At 38.9% G+C, this 27908-nt stretch overlaps 1 protein-coding gene across 3 annotated transcripts in view; it reads right to left on the bottom strand.

Annotated features, from left to right (window-relative positions):
- SEL1L2 (SEL1L2 adaptor subunit of SYVN1 ubiquitin ligase) overlaps positions 1-27908 on the bottom strand; it is a 104328-nt gene that overhangs the window by 11155 nt on the left and 65265 nt on the right. The window contains exons 6-17 of one of the 3 annotated variants that reach the window (XM_020281881.2): positions 23940-23993; positions 23448-23507; positions 23283-23364; positions 21546-21700; positions 20890-20946; positions 13316-13384; positions 11746-11823; positions 7385-7447; positions 6735-6822; positions 4213-4361; positions 2838-3003; positions 2652-2726 (exon numbers count right to left, since the gene is read on the bottom strand). In XM_020281881.2, the coding sequence (XP_020137470.2) occupies positions 2652-2726; positions 2838-3003; positions 4213-4361; positions 6735-6822; positions 7385-7447; positions 11746-11823; positions 13316-13384; positions 20890-20946; positions 21546-21700; positions 23283-23364; positions 23448-23507; positions 23940-23993 (1096 nt within the window). The remainder of the gene's footprint in view (positions 1-2651; positions 2727-2837; positions 3004-4212; positions 4362-6734; positions 6823-7384; positions 7448-11745; positions 11824-13315; positions 13385-20889; positions 20947-21545; positions 21701-23282; positions 23365-23447; positions 23508-23939; positions 23994-27908) is intronic. The other 2 variants (XM_020281882.2, XM_076010918.1) reach the window with 2 other exon arrangements.

Below are 27908 nucleotides of genomic sequence, written 5' to 3'. Positions count from 1 at the left end.
TTAATACTTTGAAGTGGTTTTATTTATTTATTTATTTATTTATTTTTATTTCAAGATATTATGAGGGTACAAACATTTTGGTTACATTTTATGACTTTCCCTCACCCAAGCGAGTATTAGAGGCATGCCCTTCCCCTCTACAATGCTCACCGCATCCATTAGTTGTGAGTTTACCTCCCCCCCCAATCCCTGGAATTTATTACTACTGCGTGAGCACCATAGTGTTGATCAGTTAGTGCCAATTTGATGGCGAGTACATGTGAAGCCTATTCTTCCGTTCTTGTGATACCTCACTATTTTGAAGCTCTTAATTACTGATACAGTCCCAGAACCTAGAATGGTGCTTGATAAATGTTTAGGAAATGAATGGATAGATATAATAGAAAAAATTTTAGAAAATGCTTTCCCCAGCTATTAAGTAATTTCAATTATTGCTTTCTAACAAAAATGGATATGTCAAGTAGAAAAAAGTCATGTGACTTTTTAAGATATGAGTATTTTAAAGGCCAGATAGGGTTGACCTGCAAGGATCTCCTTGGGGTTCTTGTTTCCATTCATTAGGAGAATGTTGATTGAAAAGATGAGGGAACACTCATCTAGGACATCCATTGCAGCTGAGGCCAGCCCTTTTAGCATAGTCTTGGCTTACTTGGAAATACCCCATGTGGTATGATCTGAGGTATATCATTAAGTGATACAGAACTCCTTCTAAAATTTCCTCCCCATTTGGCCTAGAGCAGTGCCTAAGATCCTTTGGCATTTATTCCTTTGAGTACTGAAGTTCTTTTAGTCTTCTAGAATGTTCTATTAAAATATAGACACCTCTAAGAGATATAATACCATCAGCCATCGTTAGCTGAGTAGAACTAACATTCTAAAATTCTCAAGCTGACAAAAGACATTAGTTATCAAGGTTTGTTTCCCAGATGCCTCAAAATGGACAGGTAACTGGGAGAAAAGCCTTATGAGAATGGTGCCCAGAAGAGAACCCCGAAGAAAAATTTACTTCATCTCTAGTTTTGCCCAAAGCTGCCCTCCTTTGACCCCTGAGGTTCCTTCTGGGCCATAACCCAGAGGGATAGGACAATTCTTGCACTTTCAAGCTTTACAAGCTGTAAGCAGGGTCCCTGAGGTCTCTGGGAGTGGAAGGCAGTGAACGAGCTGGTTCCAGGGAGGATGCAGCTCCACTCTAATGAGGGGATTGACTGGGACATGTGGCAATCCTGACGGCCTCCTGTGGGGATCGCCTGACAGTGGGGGGATTTCCACATCAATTTCACAGTCACAGGGTGGTGACTGAGTCCTGATGGCCCAGCACTGCATGGTTCCTCACATGCAGTGACTGCTAAAAGAAGCATGGCCAGTGACTAATTGGAAAATTTCATTATTAGATTTCCTCACCCCAAGTGAGCCACTCAGCAGCCTTATCTTCAGGGACACTTACGCCTGACCTCTCTTGTGACACATAATTATTTTTAGCCACCTGACTTTTTTTTTTTTTTAACTTGGGGAATTCAGTTTAATATTAATGTATCCTTGTTTTCAGTGTTTCCTCTCCTTGGTGCAACTTCCACACCATTGCCTGGCTTGGAATAAACTTGTATTTGTTACAATTAAGCTGATTTGCTGTGGCTGAGAGATTGCTGGTGTTGTTTCCTGCTCTAAATATGGTCTTCATTGCTTTGTTGCATTTTAGAAAACACAGACTTTTAAAGGGAATTTCTCACTAAAGCAGCATTGATGGCTTGCTGCTGTGTTACCAGCTCAGCTGGATCCGAGCAGGCACCACTGTGACTTTTTCCTCTGCCTCGTTTTAGTGTCAGCTGAGAATCATTTACTATCCTGTTCACTTCCTGTGAAAAGGGATGATTTGGCTTTAGCATAAGATGATTTTAAGAAACCTTATTAGAAGCAAAATTGCTCTTGCAAGAGAGTTCCTCACACATCCAAATGCCAATTGTGACAGCTTTGCAGTATCTCTTTGCTTTTAATAATGTCATTTTAGTGGAAAAAGTAGGAAGAGACATAGCAATGAAAATGCCACTTGCCGATGCTTTTCCCACCACTGATATCTGATGTCCTTTGTCCATGTGATCCTGACAAGCAGGACATAGGAACTTCAGGAAAGGGGAGAGGACCCTGCCATTTATCTCTGGTTTTTGTTTTGTTGTGATTCTTACATGCTAATGGTTATAGTAAAGATCTGAAGTTTGTGGTAGTCACTAATGTAATATCTTAAAAAAGAAATCAAATGAGTCCGAGACACATAATTTTGCCTATAAACTCATTGAGACATAAGTCACATCTCTTATTAGTTCAGTCAATAACTCAGCAAACAAGTGACTGAAGAAAACCAGTTCCTTGAGTAAAATGGTCATGTTTCAAAGAACTGTTCTGATGCCATGGAGACAGAGCTATGAAAAAATTTTTGTGGTTTGTTGAACTATAGGGACCTTGATAATAATGAAGAAAATAAGTTCCTAGAAATGACCTCTAACTGTAGACTGACACATCAGTATAGTTCGAAATGCCACCTACTTGATATTCTGCACCTTTCTGCCTACGTACCCAAGAACACAACTGAAGCAAATCAGATGAATAATAGCAGACAGGGACCAGGTATGTGCTTATTTTTAATCTAGGTTCTATACCTTGAATGGCAGCTCGATTCCATAGGAGAAGTGCCATTGGATACATCTTCTCTTTTTCAAGAATTTTAGCCTTTTCTAAAAAAAAAAAAAAAGGAGACATTCCATTAGGAAGGCTTAAAATGTCTCTGTAGTAAAGTCTTATATGCATATGTATGATTGGGGAATTGCAATTTTAACTTATCTTACTAGATTCCAAAATGAATGCTGAATTGCTTTGAGCTACTTCATACCCCATTTCTGCAAGCAGTGCATACTGAATAAGAGAAGAATCTATATCACCATCCTTATAGGCAAAGTAAGCTGTCAGGAATTTCTCAGCCCAGTGGCCTAGTTCACAGACACCTTTATATAGCTGTATATGGAAGAGAAATCAAGCAGACTAGTTAGCCAATATACTTCATCCCAAGCAAATGATAATTGAAATTACTCCTGGCAAGGATTTTAGGTCTAAAGACTGTTTTTTACAAATTAGTTAAGGTGAAGGGTTAATACCTTTTTTCCTTTTTTCCTTTTTTTTTTACCTTGCTAACTACAGTGAAAATGAAAGGGTTAATACCTTTTATAGGCACAAAATTTACATATACATATAGTCTTTAGCAAAACTTCCTCAGGCTTATCTTAAATTCGTATAATAAACTTTCCTAACTTGGAGACTATTTGGCAGACCAAGAATATATCAACTTCTGGTTGTTTTTGTTTGTTTGTTTGGTGGTGGTGGTTGTTTTTTAAAGGGCCTTCCTGGGCACTGCTGCTTGATGGGGTAAGTTGTAAGGCCACCACTGATGTGGAAAGGAGAGAATGAAGGGAAGACAGTGCCTGAGGGTGTAGGTGACATAACCACGAGGGAGTTGTGCAGAGCTCTAGGAGGACAAGTGTCAACTTAGCTGAATAGCCCTTATGTAACCAAAAGAGGTTAGCCATACATAATTCATTAGGAAGTTGGCAAAGGAGCAACTCTAAAGATAGATTATTAGCTGGCAGCTTTTGAAATGAGTTTCAGAGGGACCAGATTGCAACATGGAGGTATTTATACTGGTGCAGCGGATGTGTTTAATAAATCAATGAAGGGCATTAAGGTCCTAAAAGCATTCTTTTGAAAAGTATATCACTGGCTCAGGCTGAAAGAATCCACTTTCTCAATTGTCATCCAAATCATCAAAAACCTAAGGACTCTGCTTTCTGGGAAGAAGTGGGCCACATTTTCTAGGCTAAATCAAGCCTTTCATTTCCCAAGCAGCAACTCCCAACCCCACTAGAAGTGCCAAATTGCCCTGGTGATTTGATTGAAGGCTGCAACAGAGCTTCTTAACTGAATTTAGAGGTGAGCTCTGAACTTGATAAAAAGCCAAATGTAAGAGAGAGGAGGGATCATTTCTCTTTCTCTCTTTCCCAACCTGAGTTACATCACTGCTTTTCCTCTCTGACAAATGTCAGTGTTCACATTGTCAACTGAAAGAAAAGAGGTAAGAGCTATGAAATCAAAGGCACCAACAATTTAAGGACAGTGTCATCTGTTCTGTGTGATAAATGAAAAGTACTTTAAAAACAGCCCAGTCCTTACCTCCACGGCAGTTCTGCACGATCGTAACACTCCTGTTCCTGTCGCATACATCTCGGCCAGATAATAAATGGCGAGGGGCTGCCCGCTCTGAGATGCCAAGTAAAAATATTTGAAGGCAATTTTATAATCCTTCCATACTCCAGAGCCAGCTGAAAATTAAAATTGTTTTGAGCCACCCCTTATTTATTTATTTTTTACATTAAAATCTATGGATATAATGGCGATGCCTCTTATTTTAAAAAGGATGGGGAAAGCCAACCAAAAGTCAAGCTGCTCTATTTGGGGGCAGGGAGAATGTTCAGTTTGCTTACAAGAATGAATATAGAAATTTGTGTTCTTTACCAATTCAGAAATAACCGAGGAAGAAGGGCTGTTCAGTCTCAGGAAAATATCTCCTCAATATGGCACAACTAGAGTTAATGAAAAGGAGATCAAGTGGTGATCTCTGAAGACAAGAAGCTCCACCATGGTGCATCTTGCCATCTTTGTCATCCTTCCGCACCAGAATACAGGTACAGCTTCTCCCAGATGCAACTATGGAGTATGGCTCTGGCAAATCCCAGCTCCAGGAAGCCCAGCTCTCATCCAACTCATGCTTGGAGCAAGGAGAGGCACTTGGCACTAGGGCAGAGAACCAGCAGACTCCCACGGCTGGGATTCTTGTCCTGGCTCTCCCATTACTTCTTTTGTGAGTTGGACACATCTAGGCGCTTCATTTGCAAAAGGAGAAGGCTTTCCCTAGATGGTCCTTACTTTCCCTTCCAGCTCTAACATTGCACGGCCTTTAGAGGCAGTGCCATGTAGCTAGCAATTAAGAGCAAAAGCTCTGGAGCCAGATCAATTGAATTTGAATTCCAGCTCCACTGACTATGTTCAGATCTCCCGGTGTTATTCTTGGCCACTCCCTCTCTCAATCCCAAAGCTATAAACTTTTTTGGCTTTCTGAGACCTCCTGCCCCAGCCACTCTACCTTTGCTCTCATAAGGCAACTTTGTACCTACTAGATCATGGAGGAAAACTTCATGTTGTCTTTCCTCACTAGCCTCTCTCCTCATCCCCCCATACTTACATCTTTACCATCCTTTCCTCCCTCCCTTCAGTCTTTGAGAGGAAGAAATCTTCCCTGTCTATTAAGGTTAACAATGCCTCCATCTCCCTGGGCTCAACCACATCCTAATACCACCAATTTTTTCCAGAATCTCTTTTCTTTTCTTTTCTCTTTCTTTCTTTCTTTCTTTCTTTCTTTCTTTCTTTCTTTCTTTCTTTCTTTCTTTCTTTCTTTCTTTCTTTCTTTCTTTCTTTCTTTCTTTCTTTCTTTCTTTCTTTCTTTCTTTCTTTCTTTTTTGAGACAGAGTCTCACTCTATTGCCTGGGCTAGAGTACTCTGGCATCGGCCTGGCTCACAGCAACCTCAAACTCCTGAGTTCAAGCGATCCTTCTGCCTCAGCCTCCCGATTAGCTGGGACTACAGGCATGTGCCACCATGCCTGGCTAATTTTTTATATATATATTTTAGTTGGCCAATTAATTTCTTTGTATTTATAGTATAGATGGGGTCTCACTCTTGCTCAGGCTGGTCTCGAACTCCTGAGCTCAAACGATCCACCCGCCTCAGCCTCCCAGAGTGCTAGGGTTACAGGCATGAGCCACCACGCCCGGCCCACAATCTCTTTACATCAATTATAACTATGCTCATGTCTTTCACCATGTTAAAATTGACTCCCTCTTGGTTCTTGGTCCCTTTCCTACTGCAATGCCATCTTTGAAGAGCACACTGTTTGTGAGAATAGTTTTATTTATCTACTTTCTCACCTTCTATTCATGCCCTAACCCGTTGTTACCTGGCTTCCAGCTCAACCAGTCCAGTGACCTCCCCAACATTCTCCATATTGCTAAGTCTCACAGGTACTTGGTTCTTTCTCACTTTTTTTTTTTAACCAGGCTTCTCACTGCATTTCCCAAGGGTTCATTCATTTACTCTTTCTTGAGTGTTCTAGTGTATTGGCTCCCTTAAGATCTTTTTTTTTTTTTTTTTTTTTTCCCTATTTCTCTGACCATGGCTTTTCATTCTTCTTGGTGACCAGTATTCCTCTGCCTATTCTTTGAATACAACATGGAGAATCACCAGATTTCTGATCATGGCCCACTGCTACTTCCTCTTACACTCTCTCATTTCCCTTTGTAACCTCAACTACTCTGAACACCTGTATGTTGATGCCTCTTAAATCTTTCTCTCCAGGTTTGACCTTTCTTGTGAGTTTCATACTTGCTTCTGGGTATGTGCATTGGACATCACAAGCACCTAAAGCTTAACCTTGTCAAAGGTGAGCTTCCTGACTCTGCACCTCCCTCTCCCCTCCCCCACACAGTGTCCTTTTTAGGTCTTTTTCAAACTCTTCAAATTGCTGCCTGACTGTTCTATCTAAACCACTCACATCCACCTTTTGACTTTTGTTACAAAATGAGTAGACTTAATAATATGCATGTCATTCTAAATAAAGCAGCCATATTCATAGCACTTACAGTAGTACATGAAGCCTAACTGGAACTGTGCATTGGGCCACCCTTTCTCTGCAGCTTTTTGAAAGTATTTAAGTGCTTCAGAATAATTCTGCAAGATAATTACACTCTATTACTCAAAGGTATATGTATAACTCCATGGTAACAATTGCCTTGCGCTTTTTAAAAAGAGTATAGACAGTGCCCTAAGTGATTTAAGCTAATTAAAATAGTATCAGAAATGTTATATATTTTTACTTCATTATTAGATTCTGTCAGGAAATAATGATCTCACTTTCATCATAATTATGTCTTTTTCTACATTGACAATAGGTTTTGTTAGATATCGGGGGGAAGGCCACTCAAAAGACAGAGGTTAAAATTAGAAGATAAATTTCTCTATCAATAAAATCCTCAGAGGATAGATGATTTCCAAGGTTATTTAGAATCTACAATTCTGAGATATAATTAGGAATGCTATTCTTGTCACAAGCTTGTTCTTCTGTGTCTCTTTGGCAAAGGTTTCACTAGATTATTTTATTCTCTATTATCTGACATAATAGTTTGGCAAACCAGATAATAGAGACGATTTCTTTCAATTAATGAATGACCATGAATTTTACCCTATAAATTGCTGGAAACATGTGGAAAGATAATGAAATTATTTAACTTACCACAGCAACTCCTTTTCCATAAAAGTAAAGAAGACCAAGCCCATGAAGACCAATTGCATTGCCCTAAAAGAATTTTAAGAATCCAAGTAAAGTCCCAGAAGAATTCATGATAAGGAAAATTACTGCAAAATCATTCAAGATATTTGAAATGCACCCAGTAAGAGATTAATAGAAGCAGGTTAACCAGGCAGTTGGCAGGTTATTTTGACCCTCTCTATTCTCTTCTTTCAGACCTTAATCCCCTTTGACTACAAAAGAGAAGAGGGAAATGAAGTTAAATCTCTCTTCCATTCTTTTATTCAGCACTTATTTAAGACTTGCTTTGTGTGTGATTCCGTAAGTGGTACTGGGCAGAGGCAGAAGGTAAGAGGTAAAAGGTGAATAAACCATGACCCCTGCCTTGGAGAGTTCATAGGGAGTGGGCTATGAGCCCTATCGAAGGGCCAGGTCAACCTCTTCAAGTCCTGTCAAATGTCCTAAGTCCTAAAGTAGAAATAGATTCAGAGTGTTGTGGACACCTAGAAGAGGGACACTCTACTGCCTGGTTGAGGCTAGGAACTGAAGGGGATTGAGTTGTCAGGGCTGGTGACATTTGAGCTAGGTTTTGAAGGATGTGTAGGAGTTTTCCAGAAGAGGGAAGTCTACCCAGACACTTGTTACCTACTTTGGTCAAAGGAGGTTGACATAAATGGCCAAATAACAGTTTTGAGACTCTGTGGATTTCAATCCAGCCACTACAGACAGTAAAGTATTGTTGGTATATGTTTCTTTAGTTCAATTCTACTGGATGATAAATTAATTACCATTTATTTTTCTGATTAATATTCTGAATACTTTAAGAAGGGAGTATTTAGCACATTTAGTATTCAGCCCATGTTCAAATATATTGATATTTAGCATATCAAGCCTGGATGAAAGGTGAATCTTAACAGTGCCTCCCCCAGCTAGAAAACTGTTTTTTCTTTCCATCTCCCATCATGCATTTCACCCTCTAGTGACTAAGGCACCACGGTTGACCATTTGGCTTGTGTTCAGCAGATCTGTAGGTTTGCTTTATAGGTTTTATAGTATTTCCTCAGGAACTTAAGTTCTGATAGATCTCTAGATTTCTTCTTACCACCTGGATTTAATTATTGGGGATGCAGCTGGAGAGCCCAGCTGTGACACAAGAGTAGCTCAGAGTCCAGAGTGCTCACCACATGGAATCATCATAGCTCATAAATAGAGAAGGTATACTTCAAAAACTGTTTCAAGACTCCAAATTTTGAGCCTATGCCTATCAAAGGACCTGCTATCATAGGAGTTCTTAAGGACAGTCCACCCGTATTTAAAGCCAGTGGCATGACTCTGCTTTCTTCATCCATCTTCTCTTCTGACCACATCTACCTTTGGTTTTATGATCCTTGGGTTACTCTGCTCTCTGGGAGCAGTAGTAAGGCTCAGTGTGAGGGATGTGGCAAAGTCTAGTAAGCGTCTTCTAATGAGCCTTGTTTACATGTTGAGAAACGTGGAAGGGAATGAAAATGAAAGGAGGGAAGGAAGAAGGAAGATAGGAAGGAGAAAAGTTAGAATAGTGGGGAGAAATGACTCTCTTCCTCTGAGTCCCACCAACTGTTTAAGGCCCAGAGTGCCTATTTAGAACTTTCAGGACAGGAGTGGCCAACTCAGATACTTCCAGGAGCTACGCAAGTGATGGAGAGAGCTGGGGGGATGGAGACCAACAAAGAGGTCCTGCCCTGTCTGAAGGCAGCCGTAGCTCCTCAGCTACTCCAGCCAGCTATTGTCCTGTGGAGTGGAAGTTCCATGTGGTCAGCTTGTGCCATTTTTCCAGGAAAAGCTGGATGTCCAGATTTTGATGTGAAGTTTACTGATATTTAAAACACTTTCTGGGCTCCCCAAAACATATGTGTAGCCAATACTCCAGAGTATACAACTTCTACTTTAGGGCTTATTGCTCTAAACCTAGGGAACAGATGGCCATTCATTTGACAAATATTTAATAAACCTGTGATATGGACGAGAACACCTGCCTTCCTCTAGTTGAGGATGTGGCCTTCAGACAGTAGGGAGAAGCCACAAGGTAGAAGGCAGTAAAATATCAGCAGTGGGATGCCGGGCAAGGTCAGAAGAGAGAGGAGATTACATGAGCCCAGGGGTGTGGGCGGCTTGTGGAGGGAGAGAGGCTTGGACTCTGCTCTAGGGGATGAGTGGGACTTAGAATGGGGGGTTCTGGCATGGGGGGTGCATATGACAAAAGTATAGGGATGGGGGTGGGCCCGATGTCCTCAGAGGTGTGAGAGAACCAGAGGAACGTGGCCCAGTATGAGCTCAATGTCACACAGGGTAACTGTCCTTATTTCTAAGTAAATAAGACAAAAGAGATTGTAAAAGCTGTGGCTCTGTGTCCTGCTATTGATATAACTTAAAAACAAATTTAAAAAGCAGTCTTTACAACAAAGTAGTAAGAGTATGACTGAGAAATCTAACAAATTGTTCAGGCAATGATCAAGAAGTATGTGGCCGTGTCCACTTTATGCCATGTAGAATAATTTCCTTAAATACAATTTCAGATTTCCTCTGTTAAGGAAGCTACCTCAGATTTAGAACACAAGAGGCCCAGATCACTGCTGGTTCCACAGCCCTGAATAGCTTGGGAGCTGAGTTAATTTATACACCCATCTTCTTGGCATTATTCCTTTGGGCTGACAAATCAGCATTATTTGCCAGATTATAAGAGATCTCCCTTGTTACCTCTTTTTCAGCCTGCTCTTCTTTGTCATCCTAATCTAATGGTACTCCAGATAACTGCCTTGCTGAGCAACAATTTCATACAAATTACAAGGCAGAGGAGTACTAGCCTTCTCAGTAATTTACACCATAATAGCAACAGCTCGAGGTGCTAGTCATTTATAAATAGGCTCCTAAAGCAGCATGTGGGCTTTTAAAAACTGAGAACAGTTGAAAATATTCCCTGATTTGAGCACATCCTTACTGCCAGTGTTGCAGTATGAAATTGTAAGACAACAAAATGCTTCTTATTGTGCAGGCAGAGCAAGTTTATCAAGGCCATTTGCCAACATTGGGCCTATGGGTGTTGGGATGAGGACGTTCTTCATGCATTAAAAGGATTCTGAGGAATCTACTAAATCTTATCTGATGGATATCAGCCTCCCTAAGCCAAGGAACCAAGGCAAAGACTTCGACAGCAGGAAGCATATTAAATCATATCTAGGCTGGGTGTGGTGGCTCACGCCTACAATCCTAGCACTCTGGGAGGCCGAGGCGGGAGGATCGCTCAAGGTCAGGAGTTCAAAACCAGCCTGAGCGAGACCCTGTCTCTACCAAAAATAGAAAGAAATTAATTGACCAACTAAAAATATATATACAAAAAATTAGCCGGGCGTGGTGGCACAAGCCTGTAGTCCCAGCTACTAGGGAGGCTAAGGCAGGAGGATGGCTTGAGCCCAGGAGTTTAAGGTTGCTGTGAGCTAGGCTAATGCCAGGGCACTCACTCTAGCCTGAGCAACAAAGTGAGACTCTATCTCAAAAAAAAAAAAAAAAAAAAAAAGGAAAAAAAAATAAATAAAAAATAAACCATATCTATGTTCCTGCATAGATGCAATCCATTATGTCTGGTGTAGGCTTTGGAGTTCACTCTACATAATACACTCACTATGTGCCAGGCCCTGCTTTAAGTACTTTACAATATGGGGCACAAATGTATTAACTCCTCAAATCTTGACAACAACAATATCAGGCAAATATTCTTATATTCCCATTTTATAGATGGAGAAATTGAGGCTCAGAGAGTTTAAGTAAATTGCCCATGGTCACACAGATAGCAAGTTGCAGGGCTGGCATTTAAGCCAGGGATTCTGTCTCTAGAACCATGTTCTCAGTCACTTTGTCCTGGCTGCCTTGCTGACACCTCCCACCTGGGTCAGGGAGAGTACCGGCTTTCGGGTAAGATCTTACTGGAGAAAACTGGACATTTCTTGGATGTCTTTGTCTTAAACTTGCTGCCGTTATTGATTGAGTTTTTCCTTCCTCTGTCCTTATCTCTTTTATTTCCTGTTCCTTAAGCTAGATAGCCTCATCTACTGCACAGAAGCAGGGAAAGCTGAACTTTGGTCTGGCCTCCTGGTGGCCCCTGCTAGGGTAGCACACATGGCTGCCATTTTCATTTACCAAGAAGATGAGCTGTGTCTTCCCCAGTCCCACCCCATATTTTATTTTGAACCATATTGTACATTTTCAGGACACAGAAGTCCTTGCAGGCTTCTTGTCTGGGCTCGAGACTCCAGTGCCAGTCTACATGCAGATTGTTTTTATGTGTTTACAGCAATGAGTTGAGGACATACCTTATTGGCAGCCATGGAAAAGTATTTGAAGGCAGTGGCGTTATTTTGTGGTGCAGCAGCATTCCCCTCTAAATACATCTAGGGAAAAAACATAAAAAGAGGATGTAAAAAAACAAAGGCATTTGAAGGTGATGCAAATGTTTTAAAACTAAATAGAGGTGGTGGTCTAAATAGAGGTAGTGGTAATCATTGTGAATGTAGTAAATGCCACTGAAATGTATACTCCAAAATGGTTAATTTTATGTTATTTGAATTTTACCTCGATTTAAAATGAAAGGAAAAACCAAGAATACAATCTACTACATACATTCTGGAGCGACCCTGCAAAGGTCCTGGCAAAGGAATGGACCCTACTTGTGTTTCCTCCTGTCTCTTGTATTTGCTGTGTGTAGCACTTCTGGAAGCAGGGCACTTGTCCCCATGGTTACTAATGCAAACTGGCTACAAGGAGCCTAGGGCAGCACTCAGGGGAGTGAGTGGTCTTTGAAGGAGAGAGAAGGACATGTCTCCCTGGGGGAACCCTCACAAGGCTGCTCAGCAGCCTTTGGAAAGCTCCTGGCAGAGGTGGCATAAGCAGGACTCTGGTCAGCTTGGAACTGATTCTCATTCCAGGGATGGAAGAGAGAAGCACCTGATTGAGCCGAGGCTGGTACCAGTCTCAGATGCCCAACCAGCCCGGATCTCCTGTTCCATGTTGGGGGCGGTGCACATAGGCTCATAGCTACACTCAGGGGAGGACCTCTGGGCCAGGTGTACTTTTTTTTTTAGACTGAGTTTCACTCTGTAGCCCTGGCTAGAGTGCCGTGGACGCATCATAGCTCACAGCAACTTCGAAATCCTGGGCTCAAGCAATTCTCCTGCCTCAACCCCCTGAGTACCTGGGACTATAGGCACATGCCACCACGCCTGGCTAATTTTTCCATTTTTTTGTAGAGACAGGGCCTCATTCTTGCTCAGGCTGGTTTTATTATATATTTTTTGAATTTTTAAAATTTTATTTATTTATTTTTTTGAGACAGAGTCTTGCTTTGTTGCCCAGGCTAGAGTGAGTGCTGTGGCGTCAGCCTAGCTCACATCAACCTCAAACTCCTGGGCTCAAGCAATCCTACTGCCTCAGCCTCCCGAGTAGCTGGGACTACAGGCATGCACTACCATGCCCAGATAACTTTTTGTATTTATATTTTTAGTTGGTCAATTAATTTCTTTCTATTTTTAGTAGAGACGGGGGTCTCCCTCTTGCTCAGGCTGGTTTCGAACTCCTGACTTCGAGCAATCTGCCCAACAGTCTCCCAGAGTGCTAGGATTACAGGCGTGAGCCACCACACCTGGCCCCAGGTATACTTCTGAGGCTGCTTCTAGTATCCCAGATAAAGGCTGCTATTGAATGGGGCTTCTTCCCAAATGTCACCTTGAGAAGGCAACCCTCAGGTTGTAGCTGAATGCCCTCCTCAGCTACTTCCAAAAAAGAGGCCTGCAGTCCTGTCACCCTACACTGGGTTCAATTAGCTGGTACCACCAATTTATCAAGTTTTTAAGAACTGAAAAATATTGATGGAGATGAAGCATGTACCTTTCCTATCAATGCCATGGCATTTGCACTACCAGCCTTTGCTGCCTTTAAGAAGTAGTATAATGCTTTCTGGAGAGAAAAGAGAACAGTATTATTGCCAGTCACAAATAAATCCTACAAAATGGCTTTTTGAACTAAACTTTCATTCAATATGCATCAAAAAATATCTACAAAATGCCCATTTTGTTCAAGGCACTATTCCAAGTGCTATTTTAAACATAAACCTGAAGAGTGGGAGGATATCTCTCTCTCTATATATATATATATGTATATATATATAGAGAGAGAGAGACATAAAACATAATTTTAGAATGTGAGGACTTGATTCTCACATTTGGAAAGACATGGGCATGTGGCCTTGTGGGAAGAGACGAATACCAGCTATAGAGCTAAATAGTCCATTATTTTGAAAAAGTAGGCTTCTATGTTGACACTGTGTGCTTATTTTAAAAGACAGTTTGTACTACGGTTGGCAGAATCGGATACGCAGCATCCTAATGTTTATAGGCAGAGTAAGACCAGACACACCTGGCTGCCTGCTGAGACCATGTCTTCATGCAGAGGTGAGCTTCAAGGCAATTCCTTCTAAATCAAATCTAAGGAGTCCAGCAAAGCCTCTGATCTCGTCTGGGTTATAACATTAAATGAAGCACTCTGTCTAGAACACATAAGGACTGACTTTGTCCCTTGCTGCCACATTCCCTAGGCCTCATCCTGACCTTTTAAAAAGTCTTCTCAGAAACCACATGGAGTCATAAAAGAAATCAGCCCCAGGAGCGAGACATGAAGGCAATCTTCAAAGTGTCTCATTAGGATACAACACTTCTGCTCTTTAAAAAGTCTTGACTAGGTTGATATTCAAGGATCTGCTCATTCCCAAAGAGAAGAGAATGTTTAGGGAAGAAATACGGGTAGTTATTTTATATGGAAATTCGCTCTACGAATATTGCCAACTTATTTGAGAACCCCACCCTCATTACTGAAGCTGGTCTGCTTTGTGGACATAAGTACAAATGCCACCATTGCTGGCCATTATTGCATCATGCATCCAGCCATCCACCAGTTTCTTCGAATCTTCACTTATTCTTTCAATAACTCAGTTGAAGCCTGCTATATATTTAAGGTATTACAGGTGATTAAAAAATGAACAAAAACACAGTCCCTACATTTGCTCCCCCAAAATGTTTTTGAGAAGGAATATATCTAAAGAGCAATAAGATACTAGGTGACAGGTAGGATAAAAGGAACACCAAAAAGAATTAGAAGGGTATAGAATAAAAAGACATTGTACCCAGTTCTCTAATAAGGGTCTTACAAACTTTTTCTTACCTAATCTTCACAATAGCACCATAAGGTATTATTAATATCTGGCCCTATTTAGTGGTACTCAGAGTCATGCAGCCAGGACTGGAGTCTTTCTATAAGCAGCCTGAAGCCAGTTTCCATGCACTTGGCACTCTGCCTCCATGGGGTAAAGAGGATAGGAAGATAGAGGCCTCATGAAAGGTGGAGATGACTCACCAGTACAGAGGGGAGGGGAATAACATGAGCAAGGGGTTGGGGATGGGAATGTCCAAGGTGTGTTCAGAAAATAGTAATTCCTTTAGTATGGATGAAACCGAATATCCAGAAGTTAAGACTTGCAAAAATGAGATGGGCTCATTATTATAAACAGTCTTGAATACCAGGCTGAAGACTTTTATTTTCCTTGGTAGAAATAGGAGCCATTGGAGATTTATGAGCCTTAGGGAATCCTGAAGATAAAATGTCGTGAATAATCTAAGTGTCAGTTGGGTAGGAGAAAGTTATAGCAATGTGTGATTTACTAAATGAGAAAACATTAATATCAAAAATAAAAGTATTTCTCTACTGAGAAAAAGTATATCTCTACTGAGCCAAGATCCAAATATGTCCCTAGGTAACTGTAATTTATGCAAATCACATCATTTCCTGGCTTTGGTTTCCTCATTCAGATTCTCCTCCTCTGTGTTCTCAGGGCAGCCTGTCCCCTGCTTTCTGTGACATTCATCCCTTGATTTCATTATCTGCTTATTTTGTCTCCTCCAATAGTGAATCCTCTGAACTTAGCGTAGTGTCTGCCACATGTTAGGCACTCAGGAAACATTTCAGGAATGAATGAATGAATCAACCTCTAAAACAAGGGGGCTGGACTTTAATCTTTATGGACCCTTCTGGCTGTAAAATTATGATTTTATGAAATCATTTTCAATGTCCAGTTTAGTAATTTGGCTCTTAAATATCTCACAATAGAGAGTTCTGAAAAAAGTTTCATTCTGGGAAAATAGATTGAACTTTTAAAAGAAAAATCACCTATTCCCCAGAAGCAAATAAAATCGTAGAGTTTTACCCATCCTCCAATATGATGATCCCATAAAGGCCAAAAAGAACTGAGACTGTCACACACCACTCCCCTGTCATGGCTTACTTGACATTTCAATTCTCTTTTTTTTCTTTTTAAATTTACTTTCCCTTAATGCTATTGCTTCCATGGTGTAAACATTAGGCACCATGTAAAAGCACCATGTTAAATACCTTGATGGATATATATGAGCTAATCTGAGTTCTTGCTCTCAGAGTTAAGATCAAGTATCCATCTGTCCATCCATCCATCCATCCATCCATCCATCCATCCATCCATCCATCCATCCATCCATCTTTCAAGTATTTCACTGATTCTAAGATGTACATCTCCCCCTACCCTATTTTAATCAGGACATTTCTTAACATCAATGGCATATTATAATTTATATTGGCAGTTTTTTCTTTCTCAGTAGAACATAAAATAATGCTATATCTTATAATTGATGGTGTCTCGGGATGAAATATAGTATGTCCCAGGCACTATGCTAGGTGAAGTTTTATTATTTGAGCCCATCTCTCTCTTTTTTTTTTTTTAAAAAAAGTGAGCATGATTTTTCACTAGCTCTAAGAAAATCATTAGTTTAATCAGTTTGTAACATTTCCCCTAAAATGAAATGCCAAGAAAATGTATTATTCTAAAAACGTTTATGAACACTTTTATTATCCCAGGCTCTGTAGATCATCCTGAGAAAAGATGATATTAGCTCTTTTCTTTCTAATGGATGGCAAGATAGACAAAGCAGTTGCCCTTACAAATTTGATATTATTCCTCTGCCAAGTCTAATTTAATTATGCCTTATCCACTTTAATAATATGCATCCAAATACCTCCCTTTCCTAATCCAATCATTCTGAGCCCGTATATATTTAGAAGTGCAAATGACGTTAAAATCTGTGCATGAAAAATTTAAGATAATGTAATCAAGAATTGCATATACAGTATTTTTCAATAATTAAGAGTTTGGTCAGTGGGAGGGTTTAACTGTTATCTGTGATTCAACTCATGAGAGACATTAGTTCAACCAAACAATGAGGAGGGGAAAAAAGACAAGCTAGCTATTTCTAGGTATTTTGAAATTTAATTTGCTGAGCAGTAAAGTGGGACATCACATTTAAAAAGAGGTTTATCCTAATAATTTTCTTTGGTGAACTGAAACATTAGCATACTGGCTCAGATGGCAGTTTTCAGGCTGAGGAGCAACATGGAATGTTTAGGATGCTATTATAGCATTCTCTCATTTAAAAAGTATTTACTGAGTAATTCATGTATATACCAGGTACTATTCTGAGTACAGGATACATAGTAATAAGCAAGACAAACAGCTGTTATTTCATTATGCAGAGACAGACAGTAAAGAAATACAGATCAATATGATGTAGGGTGTTATGTGGGATATAAGAAAGATGAACACAGTGTGAAAGGATAAGTGATGGAAGAGCAGAGTTAAGAAAATCATCTCTGAATAGAACTACTATATGATCCAGCCATCCCACTACTGAGTATATATCCAAAGGAAATGAAATCACTATGTGGAAGAGATACCTGCACTCCCATGTTTATCGCAGCTCTATTCGCAATAGCCAAGATGTGGAACCAACTTAGGTGTCGATCAACAGAAGAATGGATAAAGAAAATGTGGTATATAAACACAATGGAATATTATTCAGCCATAAAAATAAAACTCTGTCATTTGAGACAACATGGATAAACCCAGAGAACATTATGTTACATCAAATAAACCAGACACAGAAAAACAAATACTGACTGCGTAATCTCACTCCTGTGTGGAATCTAAAATAGTTAATCAAACACGTAAGTGGACATATAGGAATAACATTTATCAGGTGTCAGGCAGGTGGGAGGGGGGAGGAGGGGATGGGTATATACAAACAGTGAGTAAGATGTGCAACGTTTGGGGGATGGACACGCTTAAAGCTCTTACTTGAGGGAGGAGGAGGGCATGGGCAATATATGTAACTGTAACACTTGTACCCCCATAATATGCTAAAATAAAATAAATAAAAAAGAAATAACAAATAAAATAGTTGATCTCATAGAAGCAGAGGCTGGGGAGAGGAGGTGGGGGTATAGGGAGAGGATAGTCAATGGGTACAAAGTTACAATTAGATAGGAAAAACAGTTCTGGTGTTCTATTGCACAATAGGGTGACTATAATTAACAATAATGTATATTTCAAAATAGCTAGATGATAAGATTTTGAATGTTCTCACCACAAAGAAATGCTAAATGTTCAAGGTGATGAATTTGCTAATTACCCTGATTTGATCATTACACAATGTATATATGTATTGAAACATGATATTGTACCCCATACATATGTGCAATTATTATGTGTTAATTAAAAATAAAATAAAACTTTAAAAAGATAAAATAAAACTTAAAAAAAAGAAAATTCTCACTGAGGAGGTGAGACTTGAAAGGATAAGAAGCCAGCAACAGCCTTTCAGAAATCAGGTTTACCCCTTATCTTCCCTCTCCTCTATGTATCTCCCCTGCCATTCCAAGTTGACTCTGTGCAAGTAAGAATCAACTATTTAATCTATCGGTGCATTCCAAGTTAATTCTTGCAAGTAAGTGGTAAGTAACCACAACACTTTGCGGCTCTTCCCATAATAAGGAGAAGCCCATTTCCCTACCTCTTTAGTCTTTTTTTTTGTTTTGGAGACAGAATCTCTCTCTGTTGCCTGTACTACAACAACCTCAATCTCCTGGGCTCAAGCAATCCTTCTGCCTCAGCCTTCTGAGTAGCTGGGACTACAGGCATGTGCCACCACGCATGGCTAATTTTTTCTATATATTTTTAGTTGTCCAGCTAATATCTTTCTATTTTTAGTAGAGATGGGGTCTCGCTCTTGCTCAGGCTGGTCTGGAACTCCTGGCCTCAAGCGATCCTCCTGCCTCTCCCCTACCCCTTTAACCTTGCTGGTCTGTGTCTTGCTTTGGCCAACAGAATGTGGCAGAAGTGATTTGTCAGCTCTGTATCAGACCTCAAGGGACTTCTGCTTGTGTTCTTAGAACTTTAGACTGCCATGTGGAAGGCTTGGGCCAGTTGGCTGGAGGATGAGACTGCATGGAGAGAGGCCCCAGTCATTCCACTTGTCACAGATGAAGCCATCATAAACCAGCCAGCTCTGGCCAATGCTCCAGCTAAATGCAGATGCATGAGCAAGCCCAGCTAAGATTAGCTGAGCCTGGTCCAGACCAGAATCGCTCAGCTGAACCTGGCCAAAACTGTTGCCCTACCAAAATCATGAGTTAAATAAATGGTTGTTGTTTTAAGCCACCTAGTGTTGGGAGTGCTTTGTTATACACACTAAGCTGATACATAAAGCCAATCAGTCTTACATTTTGAGATTTTGATTGGAGCCCTCCATGTAAGTTCAAAGTCATTAGGCTGAGGGAAGCAGAAAGGACCAACCTGTGCTTGTGCCTGAACCACTGGGATAGTTCTGGAATTAAACTTGCCTCTTTGGGAGATCTGGATGGGAAGCAGGAGGCCCAACCCACTATCAAAAAGTTATAGCTGAAGGAACTTGAGAGATCGTGTCATTCCTTCCTCTTTATAAATGCGGAAACAGATTTTAGAGGCTTTTTCTTTTTTCTTTTTTTGCCTGGGTCAAAAGGAAACTTTAATGGCAAGAGCACAGTATTTGAATTCTGCAGGCCTGAGTTCAAATTCTGCTTCTTAAGCAACCCCAGCTGTGAGTCTTGAAGCAATTTTCTTTCTCTGGCCAGCCTCAGCTCCTCATCTGCAAGACGGATATAATAAAACCTCTATGTATGGGCCCACTGGAGAGGCTGCCTGGCTGTTGCACTGCAGCCCTGGAATTCTACAGTATCAGCCCCGGTTGTACTTTATCTTCACCTGGAGGCAGCTGCAGCTCTTATCTGGAGATCACAGTGGCTGGAGCTGACGGGAGGTACTTTGTGGGCTTTTACTGTACTATGCAAAGATTGGTGTGTCTTTCCTACGGCTGAGGTTTGGGTTCCTTCACACCCAATCAAATTTCATGTTTATGGAAAACAAGGAACTCTTTTCCTAGTTATGCATCCTGTAATTAACATGATAAACTCGGTGCAGGCTGAAATCTGACACTGGAGTAATATTATGAATCTAAAACTTCCCACCTAAGAAGCTAACACCTTGATTATGATTAGGATAAAAAAAATCTGAAGATCTTCAGTGGAGCTGTCTAGCTTATTTAAATTGCTACCTATTTTATCACATTTTATAAAATTAACTTTGACATTTACCTGATGTTTACTATATCTCATATAAAATGCAAATTATAGTAGCAAAGACACATTCATAAAATAACAATATAAAGTGAAATGGAAAGTAATAACAGATCACTTTTTTATGTAACAGCCTGATAAAATAGTTGTTTTTATCACTTAGGGGGACTATGTTGAAATGGCATATGTTCTATTGAGACAATGAACATGTGGCTCCTATAAATGACAGGAGCTGCAAAATCATCTTTTAAAAGGAATCTCAGTTACTTCCCAGGTTTGTACTGATCTGGGGCCTTGGAATCACTATCAGAATCTAGGCAAGAACTCATCCCATGGCCCTGGCATCTTAGAAGAATCCCGTGTAGGGCAAGTATTTCTCCACTATAAATTTGAATGGTTAATTAACCTTTTAACCTCACAGGGGTAAGGTCAGGTTAAGAAAAATGATTAAAAAGAGCTTTGAAAATTTATAAAGATATTTAATGTATTTTTAATTATGTTAAATGCAGTCTGTCCTCTGATCTAGCTAAATGGGAATTAAGTTGGTCTTTAGAATCTGTAGCAGGAAACTCAAAGGTGAAGTTTGTGCAGCTGGCCTTTGGGGAAGGGGAATATTCAAGACCGGCAGGTGGAGGTATTCTCTTTGCCTAATCCCAGCCCAGCAGTTTGGGTGGGAATATGGCTACTTGCCTGCCCCAGCTGCTCCTCAGAAGTCGTAGGGTAGACCCTTTGTACCTGAAGGTAGGTAGGAAAGTTCTCCCTTTGGTGAATTTTGTTCCTCCTAAGAAGCTGGGAAGCAGGTTTGACTGAAGAAGCAGCAGTGGGCTCTCCTTAACCATTTTCCCACTTCTCCTTCTCTCCCCCTTCAGTACTCCTCCTGCCTCCCTCCTCACTGTCTTCCCCATCCCGTATGACTGAGTCTGAGATCGACTTACGTAGTAATCTTGATCTAGACCTTTCCTCCCAATTAGATGTAATTGTCCAAGAGATACCTAGGAGCAATGATTTTGAAATTGGTTTTAGCAGCAGTATTACTTTAAATAAAGAAAACATTTACTTGGTGATTTTACTTTAGTATGTAGATTCAGTTTGATGCTGTTGACATGTCTTGAAAGAATCAGGGAAACATTCCAGACTGTATTTTTTTATTGGGTAATTGGTTGCTGCTGGGCATATGGCTTCCTCAATGGCAGGAAGCTGGCCTGCTGGTGTACAGCAGCACCCAGGCACATAAACCTAGGGGCCTTAACTCTTGGCTATCAAAAGTCACACAAATGCTGTCCTTGTAAGAGTTCATTCATATTAAAATTCACATTGGATGGTGCTTTTTTCCTATAATTAAAATCTAGGTTTTTTTAAAAAAATGAATTTTTCAGGAAGAAATGTAAAAATATTGCTATTACTATGGCAACTAGCTCTTTAGTAGGACACAGGAACTGTAAGCAGCAGGGAACAAAACAGGAGTAGGGCCAGGTATTTCTTCCCTTTCCCATTCAGGATGGGGCACTGTTAATCCCTCTAGGACTCAGAGAGAAGGAAGACCCTTGTAATTTTCACATTCTAAAAATTCAATCTCATCTGTATACATTACTTGTATCTGAACATCTCCTCTTTCTGCCAAAAATTTATAGTATTGGTATATGTCCCAATCCAAAATCTCACTGTTAGAACTCAGATTTTCAGGTCTCTCAGTTAGTCTCACTTTTTCCACTGGAATACCTTCACTTTTTTCCAGTTTGTCAGCAACTGTGAATAAAAAACAAGCCAGGCTTATTTTCTTTTTTTTTTTTTTTTTTTTTTTTTTGAGACAGAGTCTCGCTTTGTTGTCCAGGCTAGAGTGAGTGCCGTGGCGTCAGCCTAGCTCACAGCAACCTCAAACTCCTGGGCTAGAGTGATCCTTCTGCCTCAGCCTCCCGAGTAGCTGGGACTACAGGCATGCACCACTATGCCCGGCTAATTTTTTTTATATATATATATCAGTTGGCCAATTAATTTCTTTCTATTTATAGTAGAGACGGGGTCTCGCTCTTGCTCAGGCTGGTTTTGAACTCCTGACCTTGAGCAATCCGCCCGCCTCGGCCTCCCAAGAGCTAGGATTACAGGCGTGAGCCACAGCGCCCGGCCAGGCTTATTTTCTTAAACTGGGCAGAAATCTGGTCTACAACCACAGAAGGAAGATCCATGGGAAATAGAAATTTATTTGCTGATTTTTTAATTTACTGGCTTCTAAGAAAAGTGCAAGAAACCTAGTTACTCTTTGCAACACATACAAATACTTTATCAACATATATCAGACTCTACTAAAGATCTTGTCCAATCAAGCTCAAGGAAAGAGGAGATATTTTAGAAACCCCCTCTACCATTGACTTTTTCTGGTACTGAAACTACAATTTAAGAGTAATAACTACTGATTAATGATTTCCTATGGATATTCTGAAAATAACTAGAAGGATAAATATGTTTGTATATGCCTAACAAAGTATGCAGTTTAAAATATGTACAGAGTAATTCCAGTTTCATTAAGTGTATGAAATGATCTTGTTATATAAATAGCATCTTAAATTTAAAAGTAGTTTTTTCTCCTTGTTTTTCTTTTTAGGTCATAATAGTGCCAAAGATGTATGTTTAGATGTTATTCTGACTACAAAAATTAATCAAATGGACTTAACCTTATTTACTTTTTGGAAGACTTTTTATTTAAAACTCTATTATGTTCTTTGATTTGCAATTGGTAAAAACAAAAACAAAATGACTCTATTATGTAGTCTGGTTCAGTGATATTCCAAGATGAAATGTTACATGTAACTTTGAAAATGATTCTAGAAACATATATTAGCCTCACACTCTATTTTTGTAGCAAAGGATAGGGTAATAGAGTAATGACTGCTTGAATTGTTCTCTAATGCAGTGATAGGTATCTCCAATGTATGTGCCTTACATTCATTTCTTTAGGAACTTTTAGCAAGTCATCCCATATTCTAACTGTCAAATTTAAGGGAACTGCTTAATATTTATTGGTACTACATTCAAATTCTCAGTTAAGGAAAAGAAAGGAAATGAAAAAACATTACAAGAACAAGTAAAACATAATTATTTGAGGATATATACTAACAATATTAAAAGATGAGTACAATCATTTAAAACTATTGGAAAAGTAGCTATTAAGGAAATAGAAATTCTCCATTGCATTAAAAGAATTGTATTATAACATGTTAAAAGCATAGACTTGGAATATTTGCATAAATGTATGTCAACTGGCATTGATTAATTTTTTTTTAATTGCTTGGCAAGTCTGTTTATGTTAAAATAAATTATGAGGATTACTCACTATAATCTGCCACCTTCTTGTAGTGATTTAGGGCAACTTCACAATTCTGTAGAACATTGATTCCTGACAAATATCTGTACCCCTAAAACACAGGCATATATATTCTTAATATTCAGATGACTCTATTTATAGTAATTTGGTCCCAAGAACATTTAATTCACAAACCAAAATCATCTGGGACATCATGCTTCCTCCAGCACTTCCAAAGGTGTAATATATCAGTGCCTAAAGTTAAAAAAAGAAAAAAAAAATGGTCATCTAAATTTGAAACTCATACCATCAATTGCTTTTTTAATTCCTAGCCCAGTAATGACCCTTGAGCTACTCCAAATAAATTTCAAATTTCACTCTGTTCCTCTGTAAAGATGGCTGCCACTTATTGGGGGTTTACCAAGCTGTAGAGTCTATGATAAGGACATTGTATATGATATTTCATTAAATCCCTATGAAACAGATATTATCTACCTTCAATAAAGAACCTGAAATATGGGACTTTAAGAGACTTGTGGTATAAGAATGCTAAATGTCTCTGACTATTGAGGTGGTGCTTTCAACCACCATGCTGGAGTAGGCACCTTCACTTGAAGAGTACACTCTCTATTTAATGTTGCTTTTAAAGAAATCAGTTTTGTTCCAGAAAAAAGAAAGTGACCTTACCTTGGCTTGATCATATTCCATTCCTATTCCATAAGAAGATAAAAATCCTAATGCCTAAAACAGAGAAGAAAAAGCAAAACTCAATAGATGAATTTATTTCACAATTACTTTTATTGATATGGATAAGGAATATTTTAAATGTCTGTCCTATAATATTTATAATTTGTATCATTTATTTTTATACCATGACCAAGTATCTTTTTTAACACTTTTGTTAAGGCTGTAAGAATTTGGGAAAGATCAAAATAGTGGGAGGTTTGTATAAAACATATGAACATAGGCTAATTCTTACTTTAGTATTAATATAAATTATATAATAAAACAAATGGCCTTTACGTACTTTTCCTTTCTTAGAAATGAAACTTTCTTCCTTCAAATTTTAAAATTTGAATTTGGATATTTTCCTTAGTATTTTTAAAATATAATTGGATGTAAAATATTCAAACAGTAAGAGATATATTGAATGAAAAATGAAAGTCTGATCACAGAGCAAGATGATAGAATAGGAAGTCTCAGACTCTGTTTCCCACAGGGACGCTGACTTAACAATATATGGTCCAAAAAGCCCTTATGAGAACTCCAGAAACCAGTTAAGAAGTCATAGTATACCAGGCAAGCTCAAAACTAAGAACAATTCATTGAAACAGGTAAGAAAAACCATTTCATTTCATTTCATCCATGATCACCCCTCCCTCAAGCCAGCACAGCTTGGTGCTATTAGGAGAAAAAGCCCAACTGACAGCTCCCTTCATCGCCCAATCCGCACACCTGATAATAGTTCAGTGCATGTCTTTTCAAACCATTTTATAAGCAAAAAAAAAAAAAAAAGACTATATATATTTATATATATATAGGTTTTTTTAAAGCCTACTCCCCTACTGATTTGCAATTCTATTGTTATAATCTACGAAATTAGTTTATGTCCATGAACCTACTTTCAGACTTTTCAGTTCATTGGTTTTCTCTCCTGGCTCTTTAATGGACTCTTCTGAGGAGCTTTTAGAAAACAAACTGGGACCCACCTTGGGAATTCTTATACCTTGAGTCTCAGAACAGGGCCAGAGCCTCTAGATTTGCAAAAAAGTTTCACAGTGATTCTAATGAACTGCAGATCTAGGTTATTGCTTCTCAAGCTTTGATATACAACATGAATCACCCTGGGATCTTGTGAAAAATACAGATTTGGACTCAGTAGGTCTAGAGTGTGGCCCAGAATTCTGCATTTTTAATAGGCCCCTAGGGGGGTGTGGATACTGCTGGTCCTTGGAGCACACTGTAAGTGGCAAGGGTCTAGTTCTATTTGAAATTTTCTGAGCCAAAGCTGAATTATGTTGATTATTGTAGTTTGTGGTCTGTTTGACATCTAGCAGAGCAAATCTCTCATTATTATTCTTACCCTCCAAATTTATTTACTATTCTTATTATTTAACGATTCTAGATAAATTTTAGGATCTGTTTTCCAAGTATCACAAACATTTCATAAAATAAAGACTTTTTTTACTTGTTGATATATTTTAGATATTTTCCCCTGCCAATACTTATAATATGGGCATGCCATAATGTAATAGCATAGCCATTCCCTTGTTAGACATTTAGTACATTTTAAATTTTCAGCTCTTATGAAAAAATTTACAATTCTTGTACATGCACAGGTATATATATTTTTAGAGTAATTAACTTGAAATAGAATTGCTGAATCAAAATACATATGCACTTAAAATTTTAATGGGTACTGCCAAATTGCCCACCTAAAATGTTACTCGAATTTGTGTTCCTACGAGCCAAAAAATCCTCAGAGAGCAGAGACAAAATTTAGCTTCCCTTACATATATTAACATGCAATGTTCTTATTATTTTTAATGAAATAAATACATATATTTAAAGCTTTTGCTTTAATTTTAATATGGAAAATGCTGATAGATATCACACAAATTAAAAATCTTTGGAGTCCTCGATAACTTTTAAGACTGTAAAGGGCAAAAAAAAAGAAAAAAAAAAAAAAAAAAAAAGACTGTAAAGGGGTCCTGAGACCAAAAAGTTTGAGGACCTCTTCCTTGGCTAATACAAAGACCTAGAATTAGGTTTCCCAAATCTGTAGATATATGTTAGCAAAAGTGTTCCCTGGTAGGAATGTGCCATTTTAAGTGCCACCCCCCCATGGTGTTGTGTGCTATAAGTCATCTCACACCTAGGGAGGATGAAAGAGCTAATGCAGATGTAATACTGACATGGCAGAGCCCTTGGAGGCCCTATTGGTGGCTGTGGCTCAGATGCTAAAAGGTGCCAAGTAAGGTGGAGCTGACACACAAGTATTGACTGGGAGTTGTATTCTTTTTATGACTTACCCGTGGAAGTAGTGTAGCATTACTTCCACTAATCTTTATTGGTTGAAGTAGTCACAAGCCTACTCAAGTATAAGGGAGGGAAAATGGACTCCAGTTTGTCATGATATGGGTTAATGTTCTGAAATAGCATGTGATACTATAAATATAAAATTTCCATAATTGTCAAACAAAAGCCAGAAGAGTATGGAAATATCCCAATTCCTCTCATCTATTAAGGTCTAGCCCTTATTCCATCTATTTTTTCTTTTTATAACAGAATATTTCAAACATATAAAAGCAAAGGGAGTAATATAATGAACCCGATGGTATCCATCATCCAGTTTCATTGTTTATTATCAACTTATAGCAAAGTTCATTTATACTCACATCCATTTCTCCCTGCTATCCAGTTTATTTTAAAGTATATATTAGATAATACATATTTCAGCTATATTTCAATATGTACCTCTAAAACAAATGGTCTTTTGGAAACATAACCATAATACCATTATTCACCTAAAAACATTAATAGTAATTCCTTAATATAATCAGTTGGTAACTATATTTGCTCAATTGCCTTATAGATTTTCTTTTTCTTTTTCCTTCTTTTTTCAACAGTTTTTTTTGTTTGAATTGGTATCCAAATATGATCAATACATTGCAACTGGGTGGCATGTTTCTTAAGTCTTTCTTAATCAATAAATTTTTTATCCATATCTTTTCTTTCTTTTCCTTTCTTTCCTTTCCTTCCTTCCTTTGTTTTCTTTCTCTGTTATTTTGTTGTTGAAAAAATCAGGGTTGGGCGCAGTGGCTCATGCCTGTAATCCTAGCACTCTGGGAGGCCGAGGCGGGAAATGGCTCGACGTCAGGAGTTCGAGACCAGCCTGAGCAAGAGTAAGACCCTGTCTCTACTAAAAATAGAAAGAAATTAGTCGGACAACTAAAAATATATAGAAAAAATTAGCCAGGCATGGTGGTGCATGCTTGTAGTCCCAGCTACTCGGGAGGCTGAGGCAGGAGGATTGCTTGAGCCCAGGGATTAGAGATTGCAGTGAGCCAAGCTGATGCCATGACACTCTAGCCCTAGCAACAGAGTGAGACTCTGTCTCAAAAAAAAAAAAAAAAAAAAAAAAGAAAAGAAAAGATCGGGTCATTTTTCATGTGGAGTTACTGTTAGTCTGGATTTTGCCAATTGCAACATTGTCTTTTCTGTAAACTGGAAGGTAGACTTAGTGTAATTTACTTAACAAAATTACCTCATAGAAAGTGTTAGGTTTTTTATCAAGAGGTGTGTAATTTCTCACCTCTGCTTTGTGATGTTAGCAGCCACTGATGATCATTGCTTATGTCCATTGATTCATTAGGGGTGGAAAATTGATGACATTCGAAATCTGTCATTCCTTCTTCATTTAATAGCTGAAATAATCCTATACAGAAAAATTTCCTTCATCACCTGTACTCTGAGGTATACTTTGTATAGAATAGGTAAGATAAATACTGGATTCTTTTCCTTTATTGGTTTTCAGAATAATAGGAGTTGGTTCTCTAATAGCCCCCAAGGTGATTAATGAGTGTTGTTTTCAAGTATCATCATGAACAATTTAAATACATTTTAGGTGTTTCAGTCTATCGTGATCATTATTCA

This window comes from Microcebus murinus, chromosome 16, assembly GCF_040939455.1.
Source record: "Microcebus murinus isolate Inina chromosome 16, M.murinus_Inina_mat1.0, whole genome shotgun sequence".
NCBI classification, from domain to species: domain Eukaryota; kingdom Metazoa; phylum Chordata; class Mammalia; order Primates; family Cheirogaleidae; genus Microcebus; species Microcebus murinus.
Note: the sequence above shows the minus strand (reverse complement) of the source record. Positions and strands in the feature narration are given on the sequence as shown.